Source organism: Mesoplodon mirus, assembly GCF_964341445.2.
Source record: "Mesoplodon mirus genome assembly, chromosome: 9".
Taxonomy (NCBI): Eukaryota; Metazoa; Chordata; class Mammalia; order Artiodactyla; family Ziphiidae; genus Mesoplodon; species Mesoplodon mirus.
Genome location: NC_138985.1, coordinates 94,359,240 through 94,387,128, shown reverse-complemented (window position 1 = coordinate 94,387,128; position 27,889 = coordinate 94,359,240). Strand labels below are relative to the sequence as shown.

At 35.1% G+C, this 27,889-nt stretch overlaps 1 protein-coding gene across 4 annotated transcripts in view; it reads right to left on the bottom strand.

Moving 5' to 3' along the window:
* MKLN1 (muskelin 1) overlaps positions 1 to 27,889 on the bottom strand; it is a 362,427-nt gene that overhangs the window by 97,140 nt on the left and 237,398 nt on the right. For all 4 annotated transcript variants that reach the window (XM_082632688.1, XM_082632687.1, XM_082632686.1 and 1 more), the window contains 4 exons: positions 20,313 to 20,455; positions 18,953 to 19,041; positions 9,993 to 10,102; positions 7,128 to 7,320 (listed from right to left, as the gene is read on the bottom strand). In XM_082632688.1, coding sequence (XP_082488814.1) covers positions 7,128 to 7,320; positions 9,993 to 10,102; positions 18,953 to 19,041; positions 20,313 to 20,347 — 427 coding nt within the window. In that variant the 5' untranslated portion in view covers positions 20,348 to 20,455. The remainder of the gene's footprint in view (positions 1 to 7,127; positions 7,321 to 9,992; positions 10,103 to 18,952; positions 19,042 to 20,312; positions 20,456 to 27,889) is intronic.

The following is a 27,889-nucleotide window of genomic DNA, read 5'->3' as shown; positions in this document are numbered from 1 at the left end:
AAAATACAGAGTGTTACTTCCAAATAAATAAAGAAAAAAATGAAAAGATTAAAAAGTTTAAAAAGGTAAGAGACAACAGCCAAAAACAAGAAATAAAGGACATGACAAAATATATTAAGTAAAATGGTAGGTTTGAACCCATATATCTACCAGTAATTCAATCATGTAAATGAAATAAATGTTTAAATCAAAAGAAGGCAGAGTTTTTAAAAAACAACTAAATTTACAAGATACTTCTTCGAAAAAAGGATACAGAAAGCTTGAAATTAAAAGATGGAAAAAGATATGTAAATACTTACCAAATGAAAGCAGATATATTAATGTAAGACAATTTATAACTTAAGGCAACAACATTAGTAGAGATAAAAAACACACTTAACAATAAAAGATTTCATTCAAAATAAAAGAATTTAAAATTTGTATGCATCTAGAAACATAGCTTCAAAATATACGAAGCAAAAACTGACAGAATTATAAGAAGGGACAATTCCATAATCACAGTAGGATTAACTGTAGGTTAACACATTTTTCTTAGTAATTGAGAGAATCAGACAGAAAACATTATTGGTAAAGCAGATTTATGCAACATGATTAGCAAACTGGACCAACTGGACATATATAGAACATTGCAGTAACAACTAAAGAACTGGATTTCTGTCCAAGTGTACCTAATATGTTTATAAAAATTGAACAAAGTGGGCCATATGGTAAGTCTTATCAAATTTCAAAGAATTGGAAGAGTACAAAATATGTACTCTGACCACTATGCATTTATGCCAGAAATCAGTAACGAGCCAGAAAATCTTTATTTATTTGGAAATTAAAAACTATATTTCTATATAACTATGACTCACAAAAGAGCAATATCATTTCCTAATGAAATTACTGAACTGGACAAAAATGAAAACACTTCATAGCACAACTGAAAAAAAAGGAGAAGGAAATTTATATCCTTAAATGCATATATGGGGAAATAACAAAGTCTGAAAATTAATAGGCTAAGCATCAATCTCAATAAATTATAAAATGCATATTAATCTCAAAGAGAGAAAGAAGACAACATTAAATACAGAGCATAAGCCAAGGACATAAAAATTAACATAAAGAATCAACAAACCAGAAGTTGGTTCCCTCAAAAGATCACTGAACTTGCTAAGCTTATGGTGAAAGCAATAGATTGGGGGGACTTCCCTGGTGGAGCAGTAAGAATCCACCTGTCAATGCAGGGGACACGGGTTTGATCCCTGGTCCTGGAAGATCCCACATGCCATGGAGCAACTAAGCCCATGTGCCACAACTACTGAGCCCGCGCTCTAGAGCCCACAAGCCACAACTACTGAAGCCCGCGTGCCTAGAGCCCGTGCTCCGCAACAAGAGAAGCCACCACAATGAGAAGTCCGCTCACCGCAATGAATACCCAACACAGCCGAGAATAAATAAATAAAAAAGAAAGTAATGGACTGGGGAGGGAGAAAGAATTCATAAATAACCAGTATAAGGAATGAAAAAAAGACACATCTCAAGAAATTCTACAAACATTAAACAGATAATAAGGGGATATTAGGTACAGTTTCACATCCATAAGCTTGAAATTTTAGATGAAACTGAAACAAACTACTAGAAAAGTGTAATTTATTAAAGCTCAATCAACCAACCAAACAACTCTGAATAGTCCTACGAAGTTTAAAGAAACTGAATTGGCAAGCTAAAAATATTCCTGCAAGCAAATCTCAAGCACAGACAGCTCAATGGTAAATTCAACCAAGCATTTAAGAAAGAAATAATTCACATCTTACATTTATTCAGAAAATAGGAAGAAAAGGTTAACTCCTCAACACATTATGTGAAATTAGCCTAATAATGATACTAAACCTGAACAGGAAGATATGAGAAAGAAAAGCTACTAACAAAAATAGTTGGAAGAATTCTAACAAAACATTAGTCAATCTAAACCCAGTATAAATTTAAAAAATACATAACAAAGTTAAGTATATATGAGGTTTAACATTAGAAACATTAGAAAATCAATTACTATGATTTCATATATTAATAGGGTAGGAAAATCATATCACAAAAGTAGAGAAAAAGTGGCAAAATCCAATATCCATTTATGACACAAACTCTTAGGAATCTTGGAATCTGATATAGAATCTCCAAAAATCCCAGATCAAAAATATATTTAACAATGAAATGCAAAAAGCATTTCTTCTGGGATCATGAACTACACAGGGTTATCCACTATAATTATGCCATGGCAATCTTTTTCTAAAGATCCTGGCAGAGATTAAACACAAGGGGGAAAAAGTTATCAGGGTTGGAAAGAAAAATGTGTCATTATGCCTAAGTACAGCTGACCCTTGAACAAGACAGGTCTGAACCGCACATGTCCACCTATATATGGATGTTTTTTCCAATAAATATATTAGAAAAATTTTTGGAGATTTGCAACAGTTTGAAAGAACTTGCAGATGAACCACACAGCCTAGAAATGTCAAGAAAATTAAGAAAAGGTGAGGTAAGTCATGAATGCATAAAATATGTAGGTACTACTCTATCTATATTTATACAGGCATAAGGTGGGTTCTATTTAATATAAAATTAATAATGTGTTGGTTTTCCTACTGTTTTATAACTTTGTTTTCAAAGAATTACATTACTGTACAGTATGCCCCCCTCCCACCCTCTCTCAACTGGAGAAACTATCAGCCTATCATCAGAGGTAAATAGTTTTTAGAAAATATAACAATGTTTCCAATACTGTATTATAAATACGACTAATACTGTATGCCATAAAAATTTTACAATTCATTCATTAGCATAAGGACTAAGCTATTGTGAAGCAATTGTATCAATTACACTAGACTACCGTGAAGCAATCATATTGCTGCTGCTTCATTAGCAATGCATGAATTGTTAGACCTGTAAACAAATATGAATTTCTTTTTCCACATTAACTTTCATCTTTGATGTCTAGTGTTAGTAATACATATAATACTTACAGTGTTTTGTATCATTAAGACAATATTGACACAGGTACTGACAATTTATCTTGTAAACAGATAATATAAACTTACGATATTAATAAACACAGTACACACTGTAAATGTTTTCTCTTCCATATGATTTTCTTAATAACATTTTCTTTAGCTTATTTTATTGTCAGAATACAGTATATATATGTAACATATAAAATATGTGTTAATTGACTGTTCATGTTATCGGTAAGGCTTCCAGTCAACAGTAGGCTACTGTAGTTAAGTTCTGGGGGAATCAGTTACATGTGGATTTTCAACTGTGCAAGCAGTAGGACGGGGGAGGGAGAGCTGGCGCCCCTAACCCCCACGCTGTTTAAGGGTCAACTGTATTTTAAACTGAATGAAAATGAAAACAACATAGCAAAATTTGTGAGATACAACTAAAGCAGTGCTTAAGGGAAATTCTTAACACCATATGCTTACATTAGAAAAGAAGAATCTCTAATGGCTTCAGCTTTCGTATTAAGAAACTAGGAAAAGAAGAGCAAATTAAAACCAAAGTATGTGGAAAAAAGGAAATAATAAAGATACAGAAATCAATGAAATAGAGAGAAAAGATAAAACAAAGAAACCAAGAGCTGTTTTCTTAAAATAAAACTGATAGATCTCTAGCCAGACTACCAAGAAATGAAAGACAAAAATTACCAATATCAAGAACATGAAATGACATAAAGGTCAATAATGGAATATAAACAACTTTATGCCAGTAAATTCATCAATTTAGATGAAATGGGCATATTCCTCAAAAGACACAAACTACCAATATTCCCTCAATAAGAAACAGAATATAAATAGCCTGATATCTATTAACAATACTAAATTTGTAGTTAAAAACCTTGCCACAAAGGTAACTCCAACAAGATTTGAGATCTCAAAAAAATTCTAAGGAGAGGGAAATAGGCCTACCATATAATTAACAACTATGGCATAAACCAAGGCATGGGAAGGAAGAGATACAGGGTGGGGTGGGGGTGGGCAGGACTGTGGGGTGGAGTAGAGAAAAAAGAAAGGAGGAGGGGAAGAGGGAAGAAGGGAGGGAGGGAGGGAGATAAAGACCTCAAGTTTAAACTTTAGGACTACTTTAAACTTTAAACTTTATCTCCCCCTTGTCTCACAAAAGCAAACTTTTATTTCATTAACAAATAAGATAAACACTACAAAGGGAGGTTTTCTTTAAGTATTTTCTGTTCCTGGGTGATTACTTTTGGCTATCATCACTGGATTCTACCTTTTTTCCCTGGCATTGTCAAAGAGGAAGTAGCAATGATTGGTTCAGGCATCACCTCTAATGAAATTAAACGTAAATGTAGGGATGTTTCTAGGCAAATAGGAAGCCTATTAGAGAAATAAATACAGCCCAACACTTTCTTAAAATATAGACCATACTTGAAGAAGAGCATACTAATATACCAAATACACTAAAAGTAGTTTTTGTTTCGTCCACTGTAAGAAATTTGAAAGATGCTTCTGATTCCCTAGACTTTCTTATTTACCAGGCAGGAACTTCTTACCCTTCTCTTTTATGTTTTTAACAGAGCAGAAGCCAAAAAACTTTGCAGTGTTTACTTCCTTGTTTGTCCAACAAATCATCATCAGTGCAGTCAGCAGCAAATTGAACAACCCTGGAAGGAATGTTTATTAACTAAACACTGTTCCAAGCCAGTGAGGAGTATAAAAAGTATGACTTGGCTGTTAAGTCTCAAGAAGAGTTACTACCAATTTTCCTAAACTTGGTTTCTTCCTAGAGTCAGAAGGATAAGTTAAGTCTCTGCAGTAGCAGAGTTGTACATGATGTTAACAGCTTCTCGTAAATGAGTATATTGCTAAAGAGACAGTTTTTTTTTTTTTTTTCTTTTTGCGGTATGCGGGCCTCTCACTGTTGTGGCCTCTCCCGTTGCGGAGCACAGGCTCCGGACGCGCAGGCCCAGCGGCCATGGCTCACGGGCCCAGCCGCTCCGCGGCATATGGGATCCTCCCAGACCGGGGCACGAACCCGTATCCCCTGCATCGGCAGGCGGACTCTCAACCACTGCGCCACCAGGGAGGCCCCTAAAGAGACAGTTTTAAAACCTGTTTTTAGCTAACTAATTACACAAAGTTGCTGGTGGTTCTGTTCTTTACTTTACCTTAACAAAATATTAAATGCCTTAAAGATTTAAAACAAAACAAAAAACCCATAAAATTACTTGTGCCTTCTTCATCCTATAGTTAAAAAATACAGAATTCATTCTCAGAAATGGCATACACACCCACACCCCCCCCACATACATATATACTTTCATTAGTGGCATTTTGATGGTTTGGTAAGAGATTATTATATATGTTCCATTTTGGTATACTCCAAAGTATATTCTATTTCAAACATAGTAATCATTTATTTGCAAGTATCATCATCAATTAAATAAACAGTAACAATATACAAGGCTGAGAGGCAGGTTTGTTATTATAACACAATGGAGCTGCAAGCAATTCATTTTGAGTTAACTTTAAATTTATAAACTCAAAGAAGGCAGTACTGGTTCTGTTTAGCTGTAAAATATTCAACCAATATCTGATAAATGAGTAACTACTAATAATAAATGATAGTGATAAGACTAAAATATATGAAAACAGAGCACTGAGAAAGTCTATTATTCTTTATTTCTTTCTATAAAAAGAATAGAATTTCTATACAACTTTGTATCATTCCACAAGTTTCATAATTCAGCATTAAGCTGTTTTCACTCACAATGCTTCTGACTCCAAATGTGTGGGTCTTCTCCTTACACCAACCATTTCTCCAATTCTCTGACTCCAACTTGGTATCCAACCGAGAATCAATTCAATTCTGACACTATCTACCTGGAGTCAGTGTCAGATCTCACAAGTTAAAGGGCTCAGTTCCACAAGACTATTCTCACTTCAGATGCCAATCGCAAATCCCAAGCCATTGGTACTTCTGACCTACCAGCTATAAATTGGGGGTTCCCACAACCCCCACTCAGGTTCGATAATGCTAGAGTAACCACAGATTTCAGGAAAGCACTTTACTTACTATCACCGGTTTATTATAAAGGATACAAGTCTGAAACAGCCAAATGGAAGAAAGATGTAGGGCAAGGTACAGGGGTGTGTGTGTGTGTGTGTGTGTGCGTGTGTGCATGTGCACGTGTGCACGTGCACGCGTGTGTGTATAGCTTCCATGACCTCTTGGGGCAAGCTCTCTGAACCCCACTGTTTAGGGCTTTTTTAGAGGTTCTCAGCATGCAAAAGACACTCATCACCCTGCAGATCCCAAGGGTTTTAGGAGCTGTGTGCCAAGAAAGAGAAAAGACCAAATATCTACTTTTTATTATACCACAGCACCTACTCTGTTCTTTGTTACTATGAAAGTGTAGATTTTTTAAAAGGATGCTACTCTATACAGCAACAACAGAGTTCCTTATTTTAAATAACAAAACATACCAGACCTTAAATATTCAATTGGTGTCATCCTCCAAAACAATTACTTTGGGAGATTATATTATGTTCCAATATTCACATTTCTTTCAGAGCCAGAATACAGGCTACCCAAGAAAATCAGCAATTATGTAGCATCCACATCACACAGACGATGTTTCCAATACAAATCTCCTCATTCATTATTAACTGTATACTAATAAAATTTTTTGACTTATCCAAGCACTCCTCACCCCCAAATTACACTACTAAAAAAATGACAATTTGCTATCAACAAAAATATGTAAAGGAATAGGTCACTGATACTGAAGGCAACATTAAAAGACTTTTTCTAAGTGGTTCAGTACTAATCAATGTTAGCATTTGTAAGTGCATGGTTTTCCAAGATGACAACTTAAATTTAGATATGTGAGTTCAAGTATGTTACTTTCTTATTTTTCAAGTCTCATTATTACATTATGGACCTGTCTTACATAAAATAAGTCCTTAATTCAAGGAGCTAACATCTTTACAGAGTAAAGAGATGGCGGGGGGGGGGGAGAAAGAAAGAAACTAAGAACTGGCATAAACTTATATTCTTTTAAAACACCTGTTTCTTGTATATACTTAAAATCACCCTAATAACCAATCTAAGTTTACATGTTTATGACATACCATTTACAGCTTTTTCAATCAATTCTTCACAAGCATCAAAATCACCCTTCAGTACCAATTTATCGTGCAGATCTGTTAACATGGGATGTTCCAGGGCAATCTTGGTTTTCTTTTGCAGTGATTCAAAAGCCTCTGTATAGTTATGTTGTCTGAAGTGTTTTAGGCAAAGGCGAATAGCTTCCTGTTCACGGTACTACTGGAACACAAGAGAAGGTATGAAAAGAAGAGATTTGGTTAGTTATTACTGTAGGAAACAATAAGTGATAATTACTAACGTAAAGTGAGCATTTACTAAGCATTAACTAAGTATACTAAGCATAACTAAGCACTGTACTAACCCTATTCATTAGTATCATTATTATATCCACTATTAAATGGCAAAACTGAAGCTTAGTCAATTGTAATAACTCACCAAAGGTCACAAAGTATATAGCAGAAAGATATTAAGGAGATGAACGTATACAGAAATATCAGGCGTATATTTCATGAAGATAAAAGATATTAAAAGATGAAACCAGGCCTAGTTCTAGAGCCTGAACTTTCAAGAAAAGAACCAGAAAAACTATTTATCAAAGCTTACTTAAGATGGTAAAAATGATAACTTCCAAGGCTTTTACTAATCAGATAACAATGTTGGTACTGAATGCACAGAAACCATTAAATAATATACATAAATGTTCATGCTCTTTGTTCTTGGTTCTTAGTAATAAGTTATTACTTGAATGACAAATATTATCAAATGTTTATGTATTTCAAATTCACAAACAGGTTTTATGATTCAAAATCATCAGAAAGAGACTATTTAAAGTTTTATAATTTTTTTTCTAAACCTGGGCTACCTCATCGATTAAACAGCTATAAAGTAAAAATCTCAATTACAATCCCAAAAGAAATATTCAGTTTACTAAATCTCCCCCCTAAAAGGATGAATGCCAAAAAACAACCTCATATAAAGAATTTAAAAGAAAATTTAATTCAAGGATATGTTATGAGATTTCTACAATTTCTTAAATAAGAATGAATCAAATAAACTGATGACACAGAAGCAGTGCATAATAACCAAGCAAAATACAATTTACTTGTAAGCCTTACTCTTTAATAGGCAGGAAAATTTACAAGACTTGAAACACTAATCACTTTATAGTCTCTGATTTTTTTATTAATAAAAGGCGATCAAAACATTTTTCCTTAAACACTCTAGTTAACTAATATTTTCCCTCATCAAATAACAAAAGAATGATTCTATATCCAAACTAACTTCACATTAATAGTTTCTTATGCTTAGCCTCTAAATAAAGATTTATCCTAACTATCTGGAACCATATTAAACAATAATACCTTTTTATCATGTTGACTTTAGGAGTATGAATCACATCCACATTTTAAATTTTCTATCAGGCTGCATACAGATACATAGTAGGAGAGGATTTATGAAACGAAATTATAATGCTTTGAAAAAGGATTGAAATTCAAAGAGGGTGAAGACTTTAATTTCTAGAGGTTCACAATAAATAGAACTTGACAAATGAATGACTGAACAATTTTAAGTTTCCCAAATATAATCTGTCCACAGTGTTGGGGAGAAAAGGTGAAATTTGCAGCTTCCTACAATATCAAGAGATTTGTGAGTATATTAAAGAAAACACATGTACACATCATAGACTAAAGAGAAAAAAAATTTTTAAGTATCAGAAAAGCTTACGCATTATTTTTTTAAGAAGAACCAATAGAATTTAGAAGATTATAAGTATATACTAAGCACTATTATGTGTATAACACTGTAAAGGTGATTTTTAATGTTTAAAAATATCATCTCTACCTTGAAAGAATTTACAATATTACAGGTAATCCAAGAATATATAAAAAACATATAGAAAATAAAAAAAGCCAGCATCTATTTTAAATTGAATATAACAGAATGCCAAAAATAAATCAGTCAAACAGAAAGTTCCTCAATTAAGCTGACCAGAAAAGGGCTGAAATTCTATACAAAAAAAATCTTAGGAAGAACGTATATTGTTTCCCAATCGCCTATGAGTTGACAATTGAGCCCTATGTGCAAATAAAGATATCAGGAAATAGTGACTAGACTAAAGCTTTATCATTCTCCTAACAAGAAATAGTCCTCCCCCAACAAAAACATAGCCAAAAGAGTCAAATAGATATACATCAGAAACACAGGTGAAGCATTAAAGGTGTTCAAAAAAATCAAAGACCTATTTCTTAATAATTTAAATTCACATTTTCAGGCTGCATTTATTGTATAAAATGACCTATGAATAAAATTATTAAGTATCACCTTTATACTCCCCGTAAGATCATAATATTTATAGAAACTATCTCAAATTTTAGTTAAAAGGAAAAGTAAATATTCCTATTTTACTCAACACAAACACAATGGAGGAATATACAATAAAAGCAATCTGGAACCAAAACTACCCCACTAAAAACTATGTTTAAATGTTTCTATCAATATAGGTTAAAAACAAAATTCAGAGACAGATGGGTATAATAATGTAATAGCAGACTCTTGGTTCCAGACTGACTGAGTTGATATACTGCCCTGAGCACTTTACAACTGTGTGGCCTTAGGCAAAATACTTAACCTGTGTTCCACTTCATCACCTGTAAAATATGGATAATAACTGTACCTATCTCATAGAGTGGCAATGAGTAAATAAGTGATAAAGAAGCTTAGAACCTGGCAAAACGTAAATGCTTAATAAATGTTGATTAATCTTTATAACTATTATTACTATTCTCAATATTTTAAATTATTCTCAATTAAGACAAGAGAGTGACACAATTCTCTCTTTATTATAGGCACTCGAAGCATGAAATCAGGATTTTAAAATACAGTCCTACCTTACTATACCAGTTGAGACAGGGTTGTACTACATCGGGATCATCAATGCCACTAAGTTCAACATACCAGATGCTAAAGTTAAAGCTGGGTCCCCACGATAAGAGTGGAACTTTGAGGAGAAAAATAAGAAAGAAAAAGAAAAAAAATTAACATAGTTCAAATAAAACTTTAGCAAAGTAAAATCACTATTCAAACTTATTAGGATTCATTCAACAAATTTACTGAATACTTTCTATATCCCCAGCACTGGACTATTGGGCGCTGGGGCCACAGTAGCAAAAAGAAACATATGATCCATGCCATCATGAGGTTGCTTTAATGATAAAAACACTGAAGATAAATTCAAAGCGGTCATTTATCTGTCCCCCAAAAAACAGGACCAGGGTTAGATGATTTAGCAGGTAAAATTTAACAAACCCACAGGAAACAAATAATTACTATATAATTTAAACTGTATCACAGCACAGAAAGAGACTGAAAGTTCAATTACTTATCAAAGTGGCATAACCTGGAAAACAAAACCAGAAGAGAAAGGATTTAAGGACAATCTCAGCTATGAGTATATATTCAAAATTTTAAATAATAATAAATGTTTTAAAAGGCTGCAAAAAAATTCTACCAGATTTTCACTGTGACTAAATAGAGTTCATTACAGGAATGGAAGGTTGGTTCAACAGGAGCAACATTAATGTAATTCACTTTGTTAACAAAGTAAAAGAGAAACACATTTGATTACTTCAACAGATGCTAAGAGCAAACTAATAAAATTTACTTTAAAAAACCCTCAATATATAAGGAATAGAAGGCAAAAGAAAACTTTGTTACCTAGATTTTTTTTTAAGTATCAAAAACCTCAAAAAACCCCCAAAACCAAAAACAAAACTAATGGAGAAACATTAAGTATTCACACTCAAGTCAGCAACAAGACAAAGAGGCCCAATATCTGTACTACTCAACGCTATGTGGGAGATCCTAGCTAATGCAATCAGGAAAAAAATTTGCAAATTAAGAAAAAATATTATCACTTGAAGATGGTACAGCTTATCTACCTAAAAGACTCAAGAGATTTAACTGAAAAACTTTTAAAGTTTGTATGCAAGGTAAACATGAAAATCAACTTTCCCTGTATCTAGAAAACCCAACTAGAAAATGTAATGAAAAAAGTCCCCTTTGTAATAGAAAAAAAAGCTGAAAATATCTTAGAATAAAGTTTAAAATATGCAAGAAAATAAAATTTTAAAACAAAAATTTTACTTAATATGTTCCTAGATGGGAAAACTCAGTTGTAAACATATTAATTCCCCTCAAATTAATTATAAATTTAATGTAGTCTCATAATCCTAATGGTATAATATCCAACTTTTTTCTTGACATGTAACCAGACAAGCTGATCTGAAAAAAGTCAGTAACACAAAATACCTAAAATAATACAAATAATAAGAAAATAAACATACTAAAAGATATAGTAATTATAAGTTTGATATTAGCAAAGGAAAACGAAGTAAAATCACTGGAGCAGAAGAGTGTATCCAAAAATCTCTCAAGGATCCAGAGGAATTTAACATAGGATGAAGGTAACATTTCATATCAGTAATGACAGGACAGAGTAGAGGTTTTTAACCTGTGATCCATGGGCTCCTGGGGATCCCCACAACCCTTTTAGGAGGTCCCATGTGGTCAAAACTATTTTTCATAATAAGACTAGGGCTTTATAGCCTTTTTTTTTTTTTAAACTGTACTGACATTTGCACTCATGGTGCAAAGGCAATGCTGAATAAAACTGTTGGCATCTTGGTAGTGCCACAAAAAGTAGCATGAAAGTGTCCCAGTATTTCTTAATACAGTATGAACTGTATTCCTTACCATCACACACATGCAGTTAAAAAACAAAAAGACAATTCATTTAAGAATGTCTCTGATGACGTGTGAGAATAAATTTTAACAAATTCCTATCATTAAGTACACATCACTTTAATATTCTGTGTGATACAATGGAAAGTACACATAAAGGACTTTTGCTGCATACCAAAGCATGAAGGCTGTCTCAAGAAAAAGAACCTGTGTAAGCTGAGTTGTGAGCTGAAATAGCCACTGAAATAGCCCTTAAAAGAAAAACTGACAATCTATGATTATTTAGATTTGGGTATTTGACAGATGTTTACCTGTCATTTCAAGGATAACAAATGACAGTTTTGTTGCCAAGGATAAAATTCAAACTTTTTAGGAAAAATGAGAATTTTGGAAAATTAGTATTCACCATTGTGAACTTAGCTACTACCCAGTACTTTTCTGGTGAGACTGGTGGTGATAATAACGTTGTGACTTTTAAAAATATATTATATAATGAAATGTTCCAACATTTGAAAGATGTGCATAACTTAGGGAATCATATTTTCTAAACGACCAATGAATGATTTTACAAAACCATGCATGGATGAAAGCCTGATTCAAAGTACAAGACAGGCCAGTGGATTTTAATATAACATTGACATGGTTCAGGCTGAGTAATGCAACTACCTTTAAGAAACTAACACTTGCCAATTTTTGATTAAGTATCAAAACAGAATATCCACAATATCTGATATCAGGTCTACTTATTTCCAAGTCCACCACTCTTTTCTAGCATATCAGACTCAGTGAAGAGATAAGATGTACTAAGTCATATGCTTTTCTATTCTGTCCTCTAAAGAAAACAGTGTGAGTCAAGACAGAAGCAACAGGAACCAGTCATTAGGATATATGCAGGACTCCTGGGATGTTTAATATGGCCTTCAGTTTATATGTGCAAACAACACAAATTTCAAAAAGGTTTCTACCAACGCATACTGACTTATCATCACTGTTTTGGTGTTCGTTTCTTCATGTAGCAGTACCATTGAAAAAGTGTACTACTGTATCACTGCAATAACCATTAAGTAATATAAAAGTCAGAATAAAACAGGATTTGAAACCCAAGGCCCTAAGAACACAGGCTATTAACTGTGACCAGAGACATATAACATTAGTTAGTGAGCTGAAATCCCTTCTCAAGTTCCAGGTCCAAGTTCAATAAAATTAGGAGGAAAAAAAATCTTCCTACTATATCAGTAAAACGTTCATTTATTAAATCCTTTGAAGCCATTGTGGGAGGGAGGTTAAGTAGGCACTCATCTCACAAGGTCATATATTAGATGAATGAAGAGTATAGTTAATTTTTAACAGACTGAAGGCATATATACAGAATGAGCAGAATGATATACACCCATTTCAAATTTTACCAATGATTTTTGAGGGCATTAACAACACTAATACTGCATATTAGACATACTCCGTATTATGTATCAGAAACCTAAATGTGAAATGGAGCTCCAGGCACACCTTCTTCACTCCCTAATGAAAGATGCCTTTGCTCTCACCTCAAAAAAAAAAGATTAGAAACTCCTAATACACATCCCAAGGCTAAGAGTCTGTATCCTAAGAATTCAACCATCAGTTTTTCCAATGGGATACTCAGACAAGGACATGATCAGGATCAGTGCCTCTCGTATGTTTTCCATAAAATGGCATGCATAGAAAATGATAAGATATTTAGTACACAAGCATACTAGACTGCAGGATTTGACAACTGTACGATTGGCGGGGGTCAACATCTCAACACAATCAAACATATATGTGGTATATTCAATATGCTTTGGTATTATCACTTGGGAAGCTACTGTCTAGACAGCTAAACAGCTTAGAAGATGCTAGTACTTTTAAGATCGCCTTCTGGAAGATCTTAAAAATTTAAGATTAACCACTCTGAAAGAGTGCATCTATTCTACTTACAGATTAATAAGTACACAAAGCACTTAGCACAGTAACTGGCACATGGTAAGTGCTCAATAAATGTTAGCTATTATTGTTAGCTCTTATTACTATATTAATTTTCTTCCTTTTAAAATTTATTTTTTTATTGGAGTATAACTGCTTTACAATGTTGTGTTAGTTTCTGCTGTACAATGAATACACTGTATGTATACCTATATCCCCTCCCTCTTGGACCTCCCTCCCTGCCCCCCATCCCACCCATCTAGGTCATCACAGAGCACTGAGATGAGCTTCCTGTGCTTTATATTTATAGCATGTTCCCACTAGCTATACTTTTTAAATGTTACCTTTCCACATGCTCTCATGAAGGCCACCATCAGGGCACCTTCCCGCCGCCTCACCCCTACCTCCGCCCCCAGAAGACACGGTACTCATCCAGCCAAAGCTAAAGCTTCTCTGAAGCTCCCACACCCATCCAGGCTGCAAAAATCCAAAAAATTCATAGAAATCCAGTCATCCCTCTACCAAAAACCAGGACTCCCCCAGAATCCTTCCAAGAATCAGTACCTCCTTCTGCCTTCAAATCACCTTATTTCCTGATATAACTGTTATCTTGGCTATGAATCAAGATATAAACCTTTCTAGTCATCTATAACCAATACTCTCATCCCATTCAACTTTATGTTTTCAGTCATCTGATCTAATCTCCAACTGAGGTTTTCCCTTCCAAACCTTTAACTTGCTCTCTTGAATCTGGCCTCCCAATCAACAACTCTCCTTCTTTACTAAATTTTCTTTTTACTTACAAACCTTAGCCAAAACCAAGCTTCTTCCTAAGGCCAACTCTCAACTTCCACACTAAGCCCTATCAAAGATTTCACTCCAGCATGAGCTCTTTGGCTTTTTTGTGTGGTGAACCCCCTTTGGCTATTCAGTGAACCCCGTGACCCAATCCCTCTCAGATTTAAATGTAAAATGAAAAATACATAAGATTACAGAGTAGGCAAACTGTATTGAAATATAGTTATAAAAATAATGAAGATACAAAATTATGATATAGAAATATATATGCTTTTTTATTAACAAATTAGATAAGATGATCTAGTGGCAGGTCTAATAATTATCATAATTTCAAAGTTATGATATTTGCCACAGTGTAATATGATGGGAAATATTTATAACTTCTATCTGTGACAAGTCACAGGTATTGCTAATACTATGAGTTACTGCCTATATTCATAATTGAAGGAAATGCTAAGTACATTTGTTAGAGGTTAGACACCACTAAGATGTAACTTTTCCTCCATTAAGTTCACACAGCCATTGATTAATCCCTATAAACTGCTGTACAATAAACTCAAAAAGTATATATACGATGTCTCTAATGAGGCAAGCAGTTTGCTTGTTGCTTCTGAAATCTGAGGAGTCTGAAGACAGTTGCTATCCCCTAGGATTTTACAATCTACCTGAGGAAATAAAACTTACATATATCACACAGTAAAAGAACTCAACATTCGTAAAAAGACAGACTTAAATTTGTATACCATCTCTACATTCTACTACCTGTAAGGTCTTGGCCTAATCATTTAATTTACCTCTAAACTTCAGTTTCCTCATCTGTAAAGTGAGTGTAATAATACCTATTTCACAGAGTGTTAGGCAGATGCTTCATAAACAATATCTATTATACTATTTTAAAGCAATACAAGCACATATCCAAAAGCATATACCAAATACTATGTCTTTGATCCATCACTTACTAGCTATGTACCCTGGGACACATCATTTGACTTCTACTCTCATTTTCCTTAACCAAAAAAGGAAAGATTTTTATCTTCCAGTATAGTGCTCAAATGAGATACCACACGTGAAAGCACTTACAAATGCAAAAACAATAAAAACATATAAGAAGTTCTAAATAATGATTGCTGAAATGACATGATGGTTCAAATTATATTTGTGCATGTACTTTTTCTATAGTACTTAAAATACTACATGTAAGAAGGCATGTAATCAAGAGCTCTATGAATATAAATATATAAAAAAGAGACATTCAAAATGAAAATATTTCCTTCATAAATATGATCTTAAATTAAAATTCATAAGACTACCACTCATCCACAAACTACAAAAGAACTCAAGAAAATGTCCAATATAGCTACCTATCCTATCATTAGACAGAGAAAGTATTATCATACTCATTTTATACAAAAGGTAACTTAAGAAAGGAAAGTAAAATTTACTTAAAGGTCAGTTCAGCTATGCTGGCACTGTGGATTATCCACAACAGATCTTAAAAACCTAACCCCTGCCATGCAGTAAAAATGAAGGCTCACTTTCCTTGTTAATTTGTAAACAAACTTACTTAAATTGGGTCTAAGCCAAATTTAATGAATAAGCTATATTCTTTATAAATGCAAAGTATCATATTTAGATGTCAGTGCATGATTTGCAGATTATCCGCTATTGAGTTAAGTCTTGCTTCTGTTCCGCTCCATTACTATGAGTAACTGAAGGCTGACTATATTTAGAAATTGTGTTGTTTAAGAATAAACTTTTTTTCTTTTTTTTTTTTTTTTGCGGTACACAGGTCTCTCACTGTTGTGGCCTCTCCCGTTGCGGAGCACAGGCTCTGGACGAGCAGGCTCAGTGGCCATGGCTCACGGGCCCAGCTGCTCCGCGGCATATGGGATCTTCCCGGACCGGGACACAAACCCACGTCCCCTGCATCGGCAGGTGGACTCTCAATCACTGCGCCACCAGGGAAGCCCAAGAATAAACTTTTTTTTTAAAATAAAGCAAGATCTTTCAAACATATCATTATAGAACATAAATGTGAAGTATTCAAACACATTTTTTCTTTTAAGAAAAATTCCAACAATTTATCCCAGCCAGGTAAACAAGTATCTGTGTGAATCACCACCAAAAGAAAGCTACACATCACTTTAGTGTTTTATCGAAATTATTTTTAAAGAAAACATCAAACTAAAAAAACTAGTTTAAAAACATCAAACTAAAAAAAGCCTAACACAGGCTTTAAGTTTCACATTTTCCTTATTATTAAAAAAAAACAAAACTTATCAAGAGAATGTGGGGAGAAGGTTGAAAAGCAAAAACACTGCAGACCACTATTAACATTTTTTAACAGAAAAGTGAGAAATATGAAGTTATCTAAATATTAATACCCTAAATATCAAATGAGTTAATAAGTGTCTTCAATTATTTGGAAAGCTCTAGTTAACATTTTGCCTGAATACCATAAAACTAACCCACCAGGGTCAAGTAAAAAACATCATCATGCCCTACAACTAGAAGGCTGATAGAAAGGGCCGGAAAGAGGTCCAACTTCTTGTTTTCAGGCATCTGAATGTCTAACTGATCCATAAGAGACCTCTGTTCTCTTATAAATTTTTTAAGGGAAGAAACTATTCAAAATCCTTAAACAGACTTTTATTCATAGTTCTAATGAATAATATTAGAGGATTAAGAACTTTAGAAGCAGTAGTAGTAGATATTTTCCTTCAAAGAAAACTAATGACTATAGGAAATGTACCCCAAAAGTTCAAATAAAAGAACTTAAAAAAAAAAAGAACATTTCATTTTGCATGACTAAGCAATTAGAGGTTGAATAAGTACTTTAAAATTATGAAATCTAAATTTACTACATGAAAATATAAGATATTTTCACTGCTTCTACATTTGGAATGTAAAATCATAGAATTATTCAAGCTATGCAAGAATCTATAAGAAATGGGTGGTCTGCATACTGAGGAAAGAATTACTCATTAGCATGAAAGAAGAAACAATCAAGAATTTATTTTAAAAATCTGCTTGTTCCGGGGCTTCCCTGGTGGCGCAGTGGTTGAGAGTCTGCCTGCTGATGCAGAGGACACGGGTTCGTGCCCTGGTCTGGGAAGATCCCACATGCCGCGGAGCGGCTGGGCCCATGAGCCATGGCTGCTGAGCCTGCCCGTCCGGAGTCTGTGCTCCGCAACGGGAGAGGCCACAACAGTGAGAGGCCTGCGTACCGCAAAAAAAAAAAAAAAAATCTGCTTGTTCCTAAATTCTCATAGGTAAACAGGATACAGGTTTTTTATTTACAATTAATTATAACAACAAAAACTATATTTATAAAAGAAAGTAACACACCAAACAGCCCAATGATTCTAGAAATAGTTTCCCCTCTATAAATAGTCTTTATTAAGATCTCAGATATTCTTTTCGTCTAATGGATCTTTTTGACTCAATGAAATGAACAGGCCAACTCTTGATAGACTGGGAAACAATGACTATGGAGCTGGTCCTTCCAAAAGAGGAATTTTCTCCCAAATCAAAACATGGGATTCTGGCTTTATCATTCTTAAAGGGATATGACTCACCTTAATCTCAATTTTAACATAATATTTTCAAAGGTATGAAATATAGATGGAAACTAAAAGAGTCAAGTCCTCAACCTTCCTACCTTCTAACTAATCCATCTTATAGATAAACAAAATAATCCTAAAAACACTAGTTTTGAGGAGGCATTACACATACTTTCTTAACCTAAAACACTTGCTAATAAATAAACACAATAAATGCTTAGGTACCATTTTTCAAACATTACTTTGAAACTTATTAATGGGTTATGAAATTAGTTTTATGAGTTTGACCAACATTATCACACACACAAAAAATGAAATATGAAAGAAAAGAATAGAAAATAACCATAATATATGGCCTTAAGGAATACGTCAATATTTGGTTTTAGAATGATATAACTTCAGAACTGATAAACCTTCCATAAAACAATCAAGGCAATCAAATCCATATATCTCATAAAATGAGAAAGTATTTAGAAAAGGTTCTAAGAAACTTTCAAATGAGAAAGTAGAAAAGGTTCCATTTGAAATAACTGTCACTTAGTTACAGATTTATAAAGTAGGGGGTCAGCCAAACAGTAAACATTTTGGGCTTTGTGGGCTAGGTGGTCTCTTGCAACTACTCAACTTTGCCATGTAGTGCAAAAGCAGACAAAGACACTATGTGAACAAGTGGCATGGCAGTGTTGCCATAAAATTTTATTTAAAAAAAAAAAACAGGGAACCTGCAGGATTTGGCCCACAGGCTGTAGTTTGATGACGGATGGTATAAAGAATTTATTTCTACTCCAGAATGCTGGAAACCTTACCTATTTTAATGAATCGACAAGGAAACATCTGTTCATCAATTTTATGCTTCAAGGTAAATGTTTCTTTGTTATAATCATTCTTTAAGCCACTGTGAAAAAAAATAAGGTTATCAAATCTGATTTCATAATTTAGTAAATGCACTAAAACACAGATTAATATCATACTCCGATTTTAAGGTCAACGAATGCTCAGAATATATGACAAGGACGATGTAACGAAGTAGTTGAACATGAGAATACAGGACAAAACTTGTACATTCACATCAACTGCACTATACTGTATTCTCTTAATTAAATAAGGGCTAATGAAAAAATGTTGTGTTAAAGAATGTGACTACAATACATGAAGATGTGTGACGAGACCTAATGTCCCTAACGTATAACTGAATACAATATAAAATATTCAAGCAGTAAGAAGAAAATTTAAACAATTCATACTCATATCTTACAACTTAAACAGAGCCAAATATTAGAATCGGTCAAAGAATTAAGTTATTAAATTCTGACTAAGATGCCAATGTTCCTTTTATAGCTGAATAAATTTTCAAAGACAACCTTACTCTGTTGGTTTAATAGCATCTGCTTTTCCTACATAAAAATAAACCCATATCACTTCTCTACTTAAACAACTTCGGCTGACTCAAGTATTTATGGGAAAGTCACTTACCGTCAGGTTGCCTTATATTCTGATATACTTTCATGACTTAAATGTAGTTTAGACGTAATACATACTTATATAAAATATTGTGCTAAAGGGACACACCATGTCACAATTATATTCTAACATGGCTTTATTTGTCCACTCCATGTTCTATCCCATTTTTCATCACCTAGAGGGCAAATTAACATTCATTCCTGGTGATCTATGTTGTCAAAACTCAAATTTACTGAGCTCCTTTCAAGAGGTAGGCACTGCAGTAGGTGCAGCCACATACTTTTACTCTGTTTAGTTTCCAATTTATACTAAACTCCCAGAATATTACTTCCAGATTAGGGCACTCAATCTTAATGTTCTGGACAGATTCTATATTTTTACATCAAGGATTACAGCAAAGATTTTTATTATAGCTGAGAGGTATATGTGAAGTCATTAACAATTCAAAAATAAGATTGAAAAATAAGAAGTAGAAAAATACCCCCAAATTTTATTCTTTCTGCTTTGGTAACAATATTAATTAGTATCTTGTGGGGAAAAGTTAACTAAAGCACAATATTAAAATAAGGCACTAGAAATAAAATAGTAGAAATACTCTTCTCTCCTTTGCAAGAAAAAACAAACCATGCAGATTTAGCTACAAAGAGACTAAACTAAGACTGCAGATTGTTTAGAAACTCTTTCCTCCCCATAATCATAACCCACCTGGACAATAGCTCAGTCATGTTTTCTTCATTCATTCCACCAAAGACTTTAAATTTCTTCAAATTGCAGACATGAGTTTTCTCATATTTTCCAAATGTGATATTCTGGACTATAGCAGGCCTTTCAAGCTTCAGAATCAAGTACTACAAAAAGGAACAACCAAATTATATCCTCCTCCATTTAAAACAAATCGCTAGACAACATGAGTAGTTAAAATTTTGGCCAGTTAACTCAAGAACGTATAATGTTCATCCTGTCCATCCTACACTGGCAGATTTTTTATTTTTATTTTTTATGCTAAAGGATAGTATGCAACAGTCAAGCTACCATAACATCACCACTTTCTCCCAGGAAACTACATCATTCTCAACAATGTAGATGAAGGAGGGAAAAAAGGACTGGTGAGCTAACTTCTAATCAAGGAATGACAGTCAGTATGATATAACAGACTATGAATAATGAAATAAAACAAAATTAGAATGCAAAAGTAACAATTACATATTCTCACTGACTACACTTCAATAACAAATTCAATGTTCAAAATCAGTGGTAAAATTTTAAACCTAGAAAAAAACAGATTTACTATTCACCCCTGCCAATTTTATAAATTAAAAAACTCAGACCTACCATAGATATATCTAATATAGCTCAAGTTTTGCTATTATACACAGGATAAAATGGCATCAGTTCATTAGGGAACACATTTTACATTATGCAGGCTGTCTTCAATTATACAAATTAAGAAGGAAACTACTACTTGTCAAAAATGGAGAAAAAGCTATTTAGAAAACAACTCATGTTATGTTGGAGTGGCTTCATGCTTCATAATAATGGGTAATACTCATGATAAAGGAGAATAGAATGAAGTTGGTGGTCCCACTTTGTACCATACACAAAAATTAACTCAAAATGTATCAAAAGTGATCCAAAATCGAACCAATACAATCAAACGTAAGACATAAAAGTAAGAGGTAAAACTATAAAACTCTTAAGATGAAAATAGGGGTATATCTTCATGACTCTGGATTTGGCAATGGATTCTTAGATATGACTCCAAAGTACAAGCAACAAAATATAAAATAAACTGGACTTCATCAAAATTAAAGTTTTGTGCATCAAAGGACACTATCAAGAAAGTGAAAAGACAACCTACAGAGTGGGAGAAAATACTTGCAGAAACGTATCTGATAAGGGTTTAGTACCTAGAATATATAAGGAATTTGTACAAGAAAAAGACAACCTAATTTAAAAATGGGCAAAGGACCTCAATAGCCCTTTCTCTAAAGAAGATAAACAAATGGCCATCAGGCACATGAAAAGATGTTCAACATCATTAGTCATCAGGAAAATGCAAATCAAAACCACAATGAAATATAACTTCACACACACTAGGATGGCTATAACCAAAAAAACCAAAATAACAAGTGTTGGCAAGGATGTGAGGAAACCAGAACTCTTATACATGGTGCAGACAATATGGAACACAGTTTGGTGGTTCCTCAAAAAGTTAAACATAGAATTACTACATGACCCAAAAGTTCTACTCCTCGTTAGTTATATAATAAAAATAAATGAAAAAGGTATTCAAACAAACACTTGTACATGAATGTTTCCAGCAGAACTATTCACAATGGCCAAAAGATATATACAACCCAAATGTCCATCAACTAATGGATGGACAAACAAAAAGAGAGTGTCTGCACAATGAAATATTATTTAGCCATGAAAAGGAATGTAGTACTGATACATGCTACAACATAGATAAACCTCAAAAACATGTTAAGTGAAAGAGGTCAAATGCAAAAGACCATATATTGTTATGACTCTATTTACATAAAATATTCAGGTAAATTCATAGACGCAGAAAGCAGGTAAATTCATAGAGGCAGAAAGCAGATTACTGGTTGCCAGGAGCTGGGTTAAGGGTGAAAGGAGAAACTGCTTAATTGGTACCAGGTTTTCTTATGCGGTAGTGAAATAACTAGATAGAAGTGATGGCTGTACAACATTGTGAATGTACTAAATGACACTTAATTGTACACTTTAAAATGGTTAATTTTATGCTATGTGAATTTTACCTCAATAAAATAAAAGAATGAAGCTGGTGGTAACATAAAAGATGATGATATAATTAATATATAGTGAGTACTAACTCCCTTGTCTGACAAATTACTCAGATTTTTATGTGTATTATCTCATTTTAATAGGAGTAGGAGGAACAAGAGTAGTATTTTAATAACAATAATCATCCTCTTCATCCTCATTTTAAAAATTCTGGCTTAGAAAGGCTAAATAACTTACTACAGTTACAAAGCTAAAAAACAGCAGAGCTTAGATTAAAAATCAGTCAATCTGCAACGGAGGCAAGAATGTATAATGGAGAAAAAAGACAGTCTCTTCAATAAGTGGTGCTGGGAAAACTGGACAGCTATATGTAAAAGAACAAAATTAGAACATTCTCTAACACCATATACAAAAATAAACTCAAAATGGATTAAAGACCTAAATTTAAGACCGGATACTGTAAAACTTCTGAAAGAAAACATATGCAGCACACTCTTTGACATAAATCACAGCAGTATCTTTTTTGGATCAATCTCCTACAGTAATGGAAATAAAAACAAAAATAGGACTTCCGGGTAAGATGGCGGAAGAGTAAGACGCGGAGATCACCTTCCTCCCCACGGATATACCAGAAATACAGCTACACGTGGAACAACTCCTACAGAACACCTACTGAACGCTGGCAGAAGACCCCAGACCTCCCAAAAGGCAAGAAACTCCCCACATACCTGGGTAGGGCAAAGCGGAGAGATCCGCACACAGAGGATCGGTGCCGAGCGGCACTCACCAGCCCGAAAGGTTTGTCTGCTCGCCCGCCGGGGCGTGCAGCGCTGGAAGCTGAGGCTCGGGCTTCGGTCAGAGCGCAGGGAGAGGACTGGGGCTGGCGGCGAGAACTCAGCCTGAAGGGGGCTAATGTGCCACAGCTAGCCGGGAGGGAGTCCGGGAAAACTCTGGAGCTGCCGAAGAGACAAGAGACTTTTTCTTCCCTCTTGGTTTCCTGGTGCGCTAGGAGAGGGGATTAAGAGCGCTGCTTAAAGGGGCTCCACGGACGGGCGCGAGTCGCGACTGAAAGCGTGGAGCCCAGTGAAAGGCGTGGGACGCTGGGCCTGCTGCTGCCGCCGCCAAGAAGCCTGTGTGCGAGCGCAGGTCACTGCCCACACCGCCCTTCCGGGAGCCTGTGCAGCCCGCCACTGCCGGGGTCCCGGGATCCAGGGGCGGCTTCCCTGGGAGAACGCACGGCGCGCCTCGGGCTGGTGCAACGTCACGCCGACCTCTGCCGCTGCAGGCTTGCCCCGCACTCCGCGCCCCTCCCTCCCTCCCGGCCTGAGTGAGCCAGAGTCCCCGAAGAGGCTGCTCCTTTAACCCTGTCCTATCTGAGCGAAGAACAGACGCCCTCCGGCGACCTACACGCAGAGGCGGGGCCAAATCCAAAGCTGAGACCCAGGAGCTGTGAGAACAAAGAAGAGAAAGGGAAACCTCTCCCAGCAGCCTCAGAAGCAGCGGATTAAAGCTCCACAATCAACTTGATGTACCCTGCATCTGCGGAATACATGAATAGACAACACATCATCCCAAATTGAGGAGCCAGGAGTCAGTGCTGTGCCTCTGAGGTGGGAGAGCCAACTTCAGGACACTGGTCCACAAGAGACCTCCCAGCTCCACATAATATCAAACGGCGAAAATCTTCCAGAGATCTCCATCTCAACACCAGCACCCAGCTTCACTCAACGACCAGCAGGCTACAGTGCTGGACACCCTGAGCCAAACAACTAGCAAGACAGGAACACAACGGCACCCATTAGCAGAGAGGTGGCCTAAAATCATAAAAAGTCCACAGACACCCCAAAACACACCACCAGACGTGGACCTGCCCACCAGAAAGACAAGATCCAGCCTCATCCACCAGAACACAGGCACTAGTCCCCTCCACCAGGAAGCCTACACAACCCACTAAACCAACCTTAGCCACTGGGGACAGACACCAAAAACAACAGGAACTACGAACCTGCAGCCTGCAAAAAGGAGACCCCAAACACAGTAACATAAGCAAAATGAGAAGACAGAAAAACACACAGCAGGAGAAGGAGCAAGATAAAAACCCACCAGACCTAACAAATGAAGAGGTAATAGGCAGTCTACCTGAAAAAGAATTCAGAATAATGATGGTAAAGATGATCCAAGATTCTATTTCCCAGATCCAAAATCTTGGAAATAGAATAGACAAAATGCAAGAAACAGTTAACAAGGACCTAGAAGAACTAAAGATGAATCAAGCATCGATTAAAAACACAATACATGAAATAAAAAATACTCTAGATGGGATCAATAGCAGAATAACTGAGGCAGAAGAACGGATAAGTGAGGTGGAAGATAAAATAGTGGAAATAACTGCTGCAGAGCAAAATAAAGAAAAAAGAATGAAAAGAACAGAGGACAGTCTCAGAGACCTCTGGGACAACATTAAACGCACCAACATTCGAATTATAGGGGTTCCAGAAGAAGAAGAGAAAAAGAAAGGGACTGAGAAAATATTTGAAGAGATTATAGTTGAAAACTTCCCTAATATGGGAAAGGAAATAGTTAATCAAGTCCAGGAGGCACAGAGAGTCCCATACAGAATAAATCCAAGGAGAAATACGCCAAGACACATATTAATCAAACTGTCAAAAATTAAACACAAAGAAATCATATTAAAAGCAGCAAGGCAAAAACAACAAATAACACACAAGGGAATCCCCATCAGGATAACAGCTGATCTCTCAGCAGAAACTCTACAAGCCAGAAGGGAGTGGCAGGACATACTTAAAGTGATGAAGGAGAAAAACCTGCAACCAAGATTACTCTACCCAGCAAGGATCTCATTCAGATTTGATGGAGAAATTAAAACGTTTACAGACAAGCAAAAGCTGAGAGAGTTCAGCACCACCAAACCAGCTTTACAACAAATGCTAAAGGAACTTCTCTAGGCAAGAAACACAACAGAAGTAAAAGACCTACAATAATGAACCCAAAACAATTAAGAAAATGGGAATAGGAACATACATATCGATAATTACCTTAAATGTAAATGGACTAAATGCTCCCACCAAAAGACACAGATTTGCTGAATGGATACAAAAACAAGACCCATCTATATGCTGTCTACAAGAGACCCACTTCAGACCTAGAGACACATACAGACTGAAAGTAAGGGGATGGAAAAAGATATTCCATGCAAATGGAAACCAAAAGAAAGCTGGAGTAGCAATTCTCATATCAGACAAAATAGACTTTAAAATAAGGACTACTAGAAGAGACAAAGAAGGACACTACATAATGATCAAGGGATCGATCCAAGAAGAAGATATAACAATTGTAAATATTTATGCACCAAACATAGGAGCACCTCAATACATAAGGCAAATACTAACAGCCATAAAAGGAGAAATCGACAGTAACACAATCATAGTAGGGGACTTTAACACCCCACTTTCACCAATGGACAGATCATCCAAAATGAAAATAAATAAGGAAACACAAGCTTTAAATGATACATTAAACAAGATGGACTTAATTGATATTTATAGGACATTCCATCCAAAAACAACAGAATACACATTTTTCTCAAGTGCTCATGGAACATTCTCCAGGATAGATCATATCTTGGGTCACAAATCAAGCCTTGGTAAATTTAAGAAAATTGAAATTGTATCAAGTATCTTTTCCGACCACAATGCTATGAGACTAGATATCAATTACAGGAAAAGAGCTGTAAAAAATACAAACACATGGAGGCTAAACAATACACTACTTAATAACGAAGTGATCACTGAAGAAATCAAAGAGGAAATTAAAAAATACCTAGAAACAAATGACAATGGAGACACGACGACCCAAAACCTATGGGATGCAGCAAAAGCAGTTCTAAGAGGGAAGTTTATAGCAATACAATCCCACCTTAAGAAACAGGAAACATCTCGAATAAACAACCTAACCTTGCACCTAAAGCAATTAGAGAAAGAAGAACAAAAACATCCCAAAGTTAGCAGAAGGAAAGAAATCATAAAAATCAGATCAGAAATAAATGAAAAAGAAATGAAGGAAACGATAGCAAAGATCAATAAAACTAAAAGCTGGTTCTTTGAGAAGATAAACAAAATTGATAAACCATTAGCCAGACTCATCAAGAAAAAAAGGGAGAAGACTCAAATCAATAGAATTAGAAATGAAAAAGGAGAAGTAACAACTGACACTACAGAAATACAAAAGATCATGAGAGATTACTATAAGCAACTCTATGCCAATAAAATGGACAACCTGGAAGAAATGGACAAATTCTTAGAAATGCACAACCTGCCAAGACTGAATCAGGAAGAAATAGAAAATATGAACAGACCAATCACAAGCACTGAAATTGAAACTGTGATAAAAAATCTTCCAACAAACAAAAGCCCAGGACCAGATGGCTTCACAGGCGAATTCTATCAAGCATTTAGAGAAGAGCTAACACCTATCCTTCTGAAACTCTTCCAAAATATAGCAGAGGGAGGAACACTCCCAAACTCATTCTATGAGGCCACCATCACCTTGATACCAAAACCAGGCAAGGATGTCACAAAGAAAGAAAACTACAGGCCAATATCACTGATGAACATAGATGCAAAAATCCTCAACAAAATACTAGCAAACAGAATCCAACAGCACATTAAAAGGATCATACACCATGATCAAGTGGGGTTTATTCCAGGAATGCAAGGATTCTTCAATATACGCAAATCAATCAACGTGATACACCATATTAACAAATTGAAGGAGAAAAACCATATGATCATCTCAATAGATGCAGAGAAAGCTTTCGACAAAATTCAACACCCATTTATGATAAAAACCCTGCAGAAAGTAGGCATAGAGGGAACTTTCCTCAACATAATAAACGCCATATATGACAAACCCACAGCCAACATTGTCCTCAATGGTGAAAAACTGAAACCATTTCCACTAAGATCAGGAACTAGACAAGGTTGCCCACTTTCACCACTCTTATTCAACCTAGTTTTGGAAGTTTTAGCCACAGCAATCAGAGAAGAAAAGGAAATAAAAGGAATCCAAATTGGAAAAGAAGAAGTAAAGCTGTCACTGTTTGCAGATGACATGATACTATACATAGAGAATCCTAAAGATGCTACCAGAAAACTACTAGAGTTAATCAATGAATTTGGTAAAGTTGCAGGATACAAAATTAATGCACAGAAATCTCTGGCATTCCTATATACTGATGATGAAAAATCTGAAAGTGAAATCAAGGAAACACTCCCATTTACCATTGCAACAAAAAGAATAAAATATCTAGGAATAAACCTACCTAAGGAGACAAAAGACCTGTATGCAGAAAATTATAAGACACTGATGAAAGAAATTAAAGATGATACAAATAGATGGAGAGATGTACCATGTTCTTGGATTGGAAGAATCAACATTGTGAAAATGACTCTACTACCCAAAGCAATCTACAGGTTCAATGCAATCCCTATCAA